Here is a 9,130-nt window from a genome sequence, read left to right on the forward strand (position 1 = left end):
GGGCGGGCGAGGGCGAGGGCGGCGGCGAGGGCGGCAGCGGGGAGGCGGCGAGGGCGGCAGGTTAGGCTGCTGAGATAGGGGAGCGGCGGGCGCGGCGGGCGCGGAGCATGCGGAGACTCGCGCGGGAGGCGGCAGCGGGCGCCGGCGGCGGATGGGGGGAGGGGAGCAGAGCGGTGGTTGCGGGTTTGGGATGGGGGAACAGAGTGGCGGCGAAGCGTTTGGTACAGCTGCGACTGCCACGCAGGTCCCGGAAGCGGGCGGGCGGGGGGAGATGTGTGTGGGGTGGTGTTGGTGGTGGTGTGGGGGATGTGGGGGGTGTGGGCTCGGCGGGCGGGTGCGCACCAGCATGTCGGGGTTGTCCCAAATCTCCTTCTCGTACACCTGTGGCGCGCGCGCAGGGAGGCGTGTGCGCGCGCCGGGCGGACGCGGCGGCGACGGCCGAGCGCGCGGGCTGCGCAGAGACAACGACGACCAGGCGCGTGCGCGGGCAGTGAGGGCGTCGCCACCTTTGGCTGCGAGAGCGGGTCGTCGGGGATGCCCTCCACGACGAGGTCCGGTGCAAAGTCGGTGTGGTATTTGGGAGGGGTGAAGCCCGCAGCCATGGCCCTCTGCGATCCCGCAACACGCCGCAACGGCCCAAGCGCGGCTCGCCGCGCCGCCGGGCGAGCTGCCCGCGCCAGCATTTTTCACCGAGCGCTGATGAGCAGGTCTTTGTCCCTCAGGCAGTATTTTTTGGCTTTTTTGTCGTTTGGCTTGTACCCTCCGTCGGTTTCGGGCGCAATGACGATAAGGCATTCCATCGCAACGGTCGCTAGCCACGCGTCATACCCTGTCCCATTCACATCGGGTGGTTTGTGCCTGTAGCCGTTGGTGCCACGGTGAAACATGACCACCGGGTACTTTGTGGTAGTGGGCAGCGGCCCCGCTGGATAGAAGATCTTCGTCTTGGTCGAGCCATTGCCGCACGTGTAGTTAACGTCGTCGGGTAGAAAAAATTCGTCTTGGATGATGCTGCACGGTGTCTGAAGAGGAGGAGGCGATGGAGGAGGCGATGGAGGAGGCGATGGAGGAGGCGATGGAGGAGGCGATGGAGGAGGCGATGGAGGAGGCGGCGGAGGAGGCGAAGGAGGAGGCGGCGGAGGAGGCGAAGGAGGAGGCGAAGGAGGAGGCGAAGGAGAAGGAGGAGGAGGCGAAAAGCACTCGCCGATGCAGTCGAGGCGCAAGTGGATCGCCGTGCAGAAGAGGCAGCGAATCCCCGACAGAGGGCTGCAGGGGCAGGACTTGCTCGAGGCTGCGTCCTCCGACTCGCCGTGGGTCGCCGCGAGCGTGAGAACGAGGAGGAAGGGCTGCTTCATCGTCTGCGTACGAGGAGAAGAGAGACACGTAGAGGGCGTCGTGTAGCCCTCCTTTTGGTATAATAAGAGAGACGCGACGCCTTGACGGCCTTTTCGGCCTTAGGTAATCTAACGAGAGAGAGAGAGAGCTCTCCACACGTGTGCACACACCCTCACCCTCTCCCCTCTCCTCTCTCTCTCTCTCCTCTCTCTCCTCTCCTTGTCTGTGCTGTCTGCCTGACTCAGGCACTAATTCTGCCGATGCGTGATTGTGTGTGGGCTGCTCCGAGGGGGCCCTCCTGAGTTGGCGTACACATAACTCAAGGCCATATCCTCCCTGTCGCCCCCCCCAGCACTCCACGGTGCCAAGAGAAACAAACAAGGGCACAACGACACAACAGACGACAGGAAGTGACTGGGCACGGGACTGGCGCGCACTGAGAAAAGAGAAACAAACAAAAAGGCCGCCGCGCACGTCCCATTTGCAGACACCATCGACAGCCGCCGTCGAGATGACGGATTACACCCCCAAAGCCGCCCAGGACAAGCAGGTATGATGGCAGCGGTGGGACGCGAACCCAGTTGGCTGTGCTAGTTACGTCCTTGCACTCGTAGGTCAACCACGGGGTTTACGTTCAGCCGACCGAGGACGGGAATTTCGGTCTGGATAAAGACATCGCGGACAACGTGCGGTTGCCACGTAGCCCTATCTCACGACGACCGCTCTGTTGAGCCTCTGCCGATCACGCTTGTAGGCCAAGAAGAAGTACGACTTCGCTAAAGAACAGGAAGTGCGCACGTGGATCGAGAAGGTCGGTGTAAAGCTGGAGGACGGTCTGGGAGCCCTTGAGCTCCAGAAGGTGTTGCAGTCGGGCGTCGTCCTATGCCAGCTCGCCAACAAGATCAAGACAGGCGTCTGCAAGTTGCCTCGGTCAACAACCCAGCCGGCCGTCCAGAGAGAGAACATCAGCTTCTACCTGGAGGCCTGCAAGAAGCTGGGGATGACCGACAACTTTATCTTCATGACTGACAACCTGTTCCAAGATCGTTTGGTCGAGCTGGCAATGATGTCCGTGATTAACAACCTCTGCGAGCTCAAGAACATTGCCGAGAAGTCCAGCCCGGCCGCGTGATGTCCTTGCTGTATGGCAGGTCACAATTGCACGCCGAGTGGATACGGCGAGATTTGACTCCAGCGGCTTGCTTTTGAGGCCCTTGTTTCGGAGATCCAGTGTCGATAAAAGAGAAGACTGGGCAGAGAGAATGAGGGAGAGGTGGGGGGCGGAGACCATGAGCAGGAGGGTAGACACCGCGCGACCGCGCGAGCGCGCCGCGGGGCAGCGCGCAGCGGGCTCTCCGGCGTCCGGGCTGACTGAACGAAACCCTCGAGGACCCCCCCCCCCCCTCCGTGCGGGCTTCTTATACACAATCAAATCCAAATCAACATCTAGAGAGCAACCGCAACGCGCACTACTCAAAGACTCTCCACATGGACCCATGCCGCGGTGCCACGCACAGAGGCGCGTGCTAAGGTAAGGTAAGGTAAACTTCTCCACACACACGAGGTGGTGGGGCAAGGGACGCGCCACAGCGAGTCGCAATTCTCTATAGGTGCGAGGTGCGCCAGCACATGGTCCTCGTCGCGTCCGAGCCCATCTCCGCCGGAGGCGAGATCAGGATCGACTACGAGGGAGGAAGCTCTCGCGCAGGCAGCGGCAGCACCGCGTATTGGGGCGCGGAGACGGGGATGGGTGAGCCGCGCGAAGACGGCGCGTGGCGTGCCGTTCGGCGCCAGCCTCCGCCGCCTCCGGCCACGTGCGAGGCAGTAGTCGCCGGTTGCCGGCACACGCTGATTTGTGCGCCCCTTCACCGCGTGTGGTTGTGGACAGGCTGTGGTTGACGGTTTGGCGCGGCTGCAGAGCGCGGCGCGCGCATCGCAGGGCGGCGAGGACGTCGATGCGGCGTCGGCCGTCCTTGCTTGCTCAGTGGCGGACGAGACAGCGGCACCGCTCCCTTGGGGTGGCGAGCGAGGGGGCGACGCGCGCTTGCGGCTGCTGGTGCCGAGTCTAGCAAAGAAGTTGGCCGGGCTGCGAGCGCGCGTCGCGTCCTGCCAATGGGGCATCGTGGCGTCGCACTTGCCTGGACGCACCGGCGCCGAGTGCCGCGAGCGGTGGGCCGAGCTGCATGCGGAGGCGGAGGCGGAGATGGAGGAGATGGAGGCGGAGGAGATGGAGGAGGCGGAGGCGGTCGAGGTGGAGGCGTTCGAGGTGAGTGATGAGGAGGGGGCGCAGGTGGAGTCGGGAGCGGAGGCTATGGAGGTGGATGCTGCGGTGGTGGTCGCTGAGGGCGAGGAGGAGCAGGAGGAAGATGGCGTGGTAGAGGCCGCGGTGGAGGTGGAGGCGCCATATGCATGGCTGCGAGTGTGACCTGTGTTGCGTGTCTTCGTCTTCTTGATGTGCGCCGAGTCGGCCGGGGCAATCAGTCAGCCGCCTCGGTGAGAACAATACGTCTTTCCATCTTCCACAAAAGTGCCCCTGGCGCCTCTACTTGTAGTTGTTGTTATGGAATTGTGGACGAACGCAAACGGTGCAAACGCAAGCCCCAATCGCCCCCTCAGGCGGGTCATACGCGCAGCGCGCTGTGGCTGTGCACTCTATGCACGTCAAAAGACATGTGCAAACGCGCATTGCTCGCCGCGCCGGCGGCGCAGCTCGTGAGCACCAGACGGGCCCTAAGCTCCTCGCCGCCCGCACCCACACCCTCCTGCTCACTGCCCCGGCGCCCACACCTCGATCTTCTTGGGCAGCAGCTGCTTCGACAGGTCCTCTCCGTGGCCAAGGCAGCCGCGCTCGCCTTTGCCCCAGGTAAAGACGGCACAGGCGGTGAGGGCGAGGCTGTGGTTCTCTCCCGCCAGCACGGCGATAACGTGATGCCCAGCCAAGGCCTCGACCTTCTTGGGCAGCAGCTGGCCCTGCGCGTCGCCGTGGCCCAAACGGCCAAGGCCTCCACCGCCCCAGCTCCAGACAGCTCCGTCGGCGGCGAGGGCGAGGCTGTGGCTGCTCGCTGCCGAGACAGCGACGAAGCGCCGCCCGCGCCCGTCGCCGCCTCGGCCACGACTTGCAAGTTCCTCGTGACCCCGGCGCCAAGGTCCCTCCGGCTCTTCTCCGAGAGATCATCTACCAGCGCCGGCAACACCCCCCCGACGGCTGGGGCTAGTGCATCGTACCCGTCATCCAGCACCCTATAGCGTGAGCCCTTCAGCGCAGCGACATGCGCTATCCTCAGCATCTTCAGCGTATCCTTGGAGTCAGGTGCCGCCTGTGCTACTTTGCTGATCGCCGTCCCCGTCTGCGCTCGCGCTACTCTGAGGAACCATATGGCCTGCTCCCTATTCCCCAGGCAGGCGCCGCTAAGCAAGTGCGCCATCGTCGCTCTAGGCGGGTTCTCATCTTCCTCGGTCCATTGCTGCGCGGCTTTCTGCACGATCGGACACAGCGGGTCTCGCTTTAGTGCCGCCCTCCTCGCCGCGTCCCTCGCGGCCTTACAGACGAGGCAGCCCCTGAGTTCGCTCCTTGTGGCGGCGCGCCCGGGGTCTCTCTCCCCGCCTCTCCCCGCATAATCCTCTCGTGGGCCATTGGCCCAGGGTGGCGCACAAAAAAATCTTTTCCGCAGCGCAAGTCCCCGCATATCCGCGCCATGCAGACCCTGTCCCGCAGACCAAGTACCGCACATCCTCGCGCCAATGTTGTCCGCCCCTGCGCCACAGCCGCCGCTCACTCCTCATTGTCGCTCCACACCTCCGAGCTCACATGGTCGCCCCAGGGGGCAGCTCGCTCGCCCACGCCTCGACGTACCAGCCTAACCTTGAAGCCGCCCCCCTCTTGGGCCTGGCCTTCTCTGGACGCCCAAATTTGTAGTCAAGCGGATGCGGGCGTGCTAGGTGGCCACGCCTCGACCTTCTTCGGCAGCAGCTGGTTCGACAGGTCCTCTCCGTGGCCTAAGCAGCCGCGTTCACCCTTGCCCCAGGTAAAGACGGCGCCGTCGCCGGTGAGGGCGAGGCTGTGGCGGGCTCCAGCCGACACAGCGACGACGCGCCGCCCAGAAAAGGCCTCGATCTTCTTGGGCTGCGACACGTCCTCCCCGTCGCCGTGGCCCAGCGTGCCCCCAACTCCAAAGCCCCAGCTCCAGACGCCGCCGTCGGCAGTGGTGGCGAGGCTGTGGTTGCCTCCAGCCGACACAGCGATGACGCGCTGGTCAGCCAAGGCCTCGATCTTCTTGGGCAGCAGCTGGTGCTGCTCGTCGCCGTGGCCCAGCCGGCCAAAGTATCTTGCGCCCCAGCTCCACACAGCACCGTCGGCGGTGAGGGCGAGGCTGTGCATCAACCCAGCTGACACAGCGATGACGCGCTGATCAGCCAAGGCCTCGACCTTCTTTGGCTGCCGCTGGTGCTGCTGGTCGCCGTGGCCCAACCGGCCATCGCATCCCTCGCCCCAGCTCCAGACAGCTCCGTCGGCAGTGAGGGCGAGGCTGTAGTTGCCTCCAGCCGAAACAGCGACAACGCGCCGTCCAGCAAAAGCCTCGACCCTTTTGGGCAGCAGCTGGTCCTGCTCGTCGCCGTGGCCCAACCGGCCAAAGTGTCCAAAGCCCCAGCTCAACACAGCGCCATCGGCGGTGATGGCGAGGTTGTGGTTTGTTGCAGCCGCCACAGCGACGACGCGCCGCCCAGCAAAGGCCTCGACCTTCTTGGGCAGCAGCTGGTTCTGCTGGTCGTCGCCGTGGCCCAATGTACCGACGCTTCCATGGCCCCAGCTCCAGACAGCTCCATCGGCGGTAAGGGCAAGGCCGTGGAAAGCTCCAGCAGCCACGCTCACGGCGCGCTCGCCGCCCAGCGGCGAAGGGAGGCGGGTCGGCGTGTTAAGCCGCGTCACCCCCTCGCCGTGGCCCAGCAGCAGCGCTTGGTAGGCGGATGGGTGGTAGGACGGCGCCGAGCCGCACGACGAGAGCCGCCCCTCGCCGTCGATGAAGAGGCTGTGGGTGGAGCTTGCGGCCGCCCTCGCCGGCGGGTTGGACTCGCACAGCAGCGCAGCGAAGCACAGCCACCGCACGGCGCAGCCCTCGCCCTCTGGCTGCGCTGGCAGCTCGAAGCCGCGCTCTTGCGCCCACAAGCGGATGGCCTCCACCGCAAGCGAGGCGTGGAAGAGAAGCGAGACGGCCGCGACGCGAGCGATGTCGGCGGGGCTGTTGCAGCGAGAGAGGGCGCGCGCGAGGAGCTCCGTGGGGAGGTCGAGGAGGCGGATGGGCGGCGGCGTGTCTGACGAGGGAGCGGCGGTGGCGGCGGGGGCGAGGCGGCGCGGCGGGGTGGACATCGCGAGAAAAGAATAGAAAAGAATTTTCCAACGCAGAGAGAGAGAGAGAGAGAGAGAGAGAGAGAGAGTCACACCCGGTGGGAGGCACCGAGGCGTCGCGGGGACGCTCTTCTGTTCAGTCGACGCTCGTCGTCCACTGAGAACTCAGTGGTTGTCACCACTTTGTATTCTTTAATATTAACCTTGCGAACTCGTCCCCCCCGGCAGGGCTATGCAACTGTGACCAGTGTGTGCTGTCTACGCCTGAACCAGGTGTCAAATCTGCCGATGCGTGACCTGCGTGGGCTGCTCTGTGAGGGGTCCAGGCATTGTCCGACGGGTAGGGGGTCTGTGCCCGGGCGGTGTCCGGTGCGGAGTCTCTCTCTAGGGCCGGGCAGCTCCTCGGTCGGGGTCTCGACGCGGCTGGAGAAGCAGCCCATGCTCAGAAGGCGATCACTTTGAGCAGGAGACGTGCACAGCGTGCAGCAGCGTGAGGTCAGGAGACGTCTCGTCGATTTTTCTTTTTTTGAGAGCGCCTTCGAGCACTTGAGCACTGGATAGGGTCGATTCCGCGTGGTACGGGACCCCTCGATCGTCTCGCCCTCCCTCAGGCTGTTCATTGGGGGGGTCATAACAAACACGGTACAGGGTCGAGGTGCACGCAGCGCCTTCGTTGTTAAGGTGACCTTAATTAATAATACACAAACCCAATGGTCCGCGGGCGCCGCCGCCGCACCCGTCTCGGCTGGCGTCCCAGCCGCAGGCGACTCGCCTGGCATGGCCCCGTTCGCGGCTAGCGCGTCTCCCGCGCGAGCGAAGCGGTCCCCCCCCCCCCCCCGCGCGCCCACCACCACCACCTACCTACCTATTGCGGGGCCCTCTGGGGCGGTCAAAACCGGACCTACCTACCTATTGCATGGGATCTAACCGTAGGCAACAGACTACCCCCTATCTGGGTAGCGGTAGGAGACTCCCCTGCGTCACTACGTGCCTCCCCGTCTTTGTAGCCTGGCGTTTGTGCCCCGTTTGTGCCGCGTCCCGTGCCCCCGAGTTCATTTTATATAGTCTGGGTAGGAGCCGGAACCCTGGGCACGGGACAAAAAAGATTTTTTTAAAGAAAGAAAGAAAGAAAACAGACAACCCAAGGGAGGGATGGGAGGACGGCACGCCGCCACCACACAGGGATTTTAAGGAGAGTGTGTTCTTTTTGCGGCATTTCTCGGCGAGCCTGTCTGCTGTGAGAGAGAGTTCTTTTAGATTCTCGGCCAAAAAAAATTTCTTGATCCAGCGCAGTGTGGCGCACATCCTCGCGCCATGCAGGCCCTGTCCCGTGTGGGCAGCCTCGCGCGCCGCGTCCGCGCATCGCACGTCGCCGCCGCCCCTTCAAAGTGCGACGGCTGCGCGCAGCGGCGCAGCGACGTCGGGCAGGGGCCTTCCGACGCCGTCGACCCGCTGGCGCGCCGCTCGTTCTACCAGCGCGAGCTGCCCGAGCGGCTGGTCTCCTTCTCGTCGCGGGAGGGGAAGCGGCGCTTCCTCGAGGCGGTGGGCGGCGGCACCGCCGAGGGCTACTTCCCCCTCTCGGAGCAGTTCATCACGCAGGGCGAGCCGGCGTTCTGCGGGCCGTCGTGTCTCGCCATGGTGCTCAACGCGCTGCGCATCGACCCGAACACGACGTGGAAGGGCGGGTGGCGGTGGTACGACGAGCACACCCTCGCCGCGAGCTGCTGCAAGCCGCTCCACGCCATCACCGCCGAGGGCATCACCCTGGACGAGTTTGCGGCGCTCGGCCGCTGCCAGGGCGCGCGGGTCGAGGTGCGGCCTCAGAAGAGCGGCAGAACAGAGAAAGCGGTGGGGGCAGCAGCAGGAGTAGCGGCAGCAGCGGTGGGGGCAGCAGCAGCAGTAGCGGCAGCAGAAGTCGCAGCAGGAGCAGCAGCAGCAGCAGCAGCGGTGGGGGCAGCAGCAGCAACAGCAGCGGCACAACAGAGAAAGCGGGTCCGGGGGTGGCCGCATCGTCCCGTCTGATTGCGCACACACACGCATGTGTATGCCCGGCGAGGACGCCCACGGCGCGGACTGTCTCACAGCACCGCGCACCGCCGCCGCCGCCGCTTCCGAGACACCCCCGCTTCCGAGACACCCCCGCCCGCATGCATGCCCAGCAGCCGCTGCTGCACCGCCGCCGCCGCTAGACACCCCTGCATGCATGCATGCCCAGCCGCTGCTGCACCGCCGCCGCCGCTAGACACCCCTGCCTGCATGCATGCCCAGCCGCTGCGCGACCTGCCCGTGCAGTCCCTGGACGCTCTGCCACGGCACACCTTGCCCGCAGCCCTCAGACTGCTCGCCGGTGGGCCGCCCAGTACCACACCTCCAGAGTACCGAACCCGGTGTGCGGGCTCCGTGTGGGTTCAGGTACCGTGGCGGTGCGGTGGACAGCGTCCTGCTTCTCAC

At 65.2% G+C, this 9,130-nt stretch overlaps 4 protein-coding genes across 4 annotated transcripts in view; 3 read left to right on the forward strand and 1 right to left on the reverse strand.

The window, feature by feature from the left end:
* The window catches only part of EMIHUDRAFT_438932 (hypothetical protein), a gene marked incomplete at both ends in the record, with an annotated part of 1,323 nt that extends 624 nt beyond the window's left edge, over positions 1-699 (reverse strand). The window contains 2 exons of the mRNA XM_005758199.1: positions 343-381; positions 507-699. Coding sequence (XP_005758256.1) covers positions 343-381; positions 507-699 — 232 coding nt within the window. The remainder of the gene's footprint in view (positions 1-342; positions 382-506) is intronic.
* Positions 700-1,826: 1,127 nt separating this feature from the next.
* On the forward strand, positions 1,827-2,778 carry EMIHUDRAFT_417097 (hypothetical protein). Its single transcript, XM_005758200.1, has 3 exons — positions 1,827-1,885; positions 1,950-2,021; positions 2,090-2,778. Exons 1-3 carry the CDS (start codon positions 1,847-1,849, stop codon positions 2,465-2,467), a joined length of 489 nt encoding a protein of 162 aa, XP_005758257.1. The 5' UTR covers positions 1,827-1,846; the 3' UTR covers positions 2,468-2,778.
* Positions 2,779-2,964: 186 nt separating this feature from the next.
* Positions 2,965-4,844, forward strand: EMIHUDRAFT_219955 (hypothetical protein; the record flags this gene model as incomplete). The annotated part of the gene is made up of 3 exons (XM_005758201.1): positions 2,965-3,117; positions 3,224-3,504; positions 4,772-4,844. The coding sequence occupies 3 exons, from the start codon at positions 2,965-2,967 to the stop codon at positions 4,842-4,844; spliced, it is 507 nt and encodes a 168-aa protein (XP_005758258.1).
* A 3,144-nt stretch (positions 4,845-7,988) lies between these two features.
* On the forward strand, positions 7,989-9,130 carry EMIHUDRAFT_359855 (hypothetical protein). Its single transcript, XM_005758202.1, has one exon. The coding sequence runs from the start codon at positions 7,994-7,996 to the stop codon at positions 8,699-8,701; it is 708 nt and encodes a 235-aa protein (XP_005758259.1). The 5' UTR covers positions 7,989-7,993; the 3' UTR covers positions 8,702-9,130.

The sequence above is a fragment of the Emiliania huxleyi genome (assembly GCF_000372725.1).
Source record: "Emiliania huxleyi CCMP1516 unplaced genomic scaffold EMIHUscaffold_88, whole genome shotgun sequence".
Lineage (NCBI taxonomy): Eukaryota > Haptophyta > Isochrysidales > Noelaerhabdaceae > Emiliania > Emiliania huxleyi.

Bases quoted from the DNA above. Each gene is read 5' to 3' on its own strand.
- EMIHUDRAFT_417097 (XM_005758200.1), top strand. From the start codon at position 1,847: ATGACGGATTACACCCCCAAAGCCGCCCAGGACAAGCAG. The intron at 1,886-1,949 runs GTATGATGGCAG...TTGCACTCGTAG, and splicing joins AAGCCGCCCAGGACAAGCAG to GTCAACCACGGGGTTTACGT. The intron at 2,022-2,089 runs GTGCGGTTGCCA...TCACGCTTGTAG, and splicing joins ATAAAGACATCGCGGACAAC to GCCAAGAAGAAGTACGACTT.
- EMIHUDRAFT_359855 (XM_005758202.1), top strand. From the start codon at position 7,994: ATGCAGGCCCTGTCCCGTGTGGGCAGCCTCGCGCGCCGCGTCCGCGCA.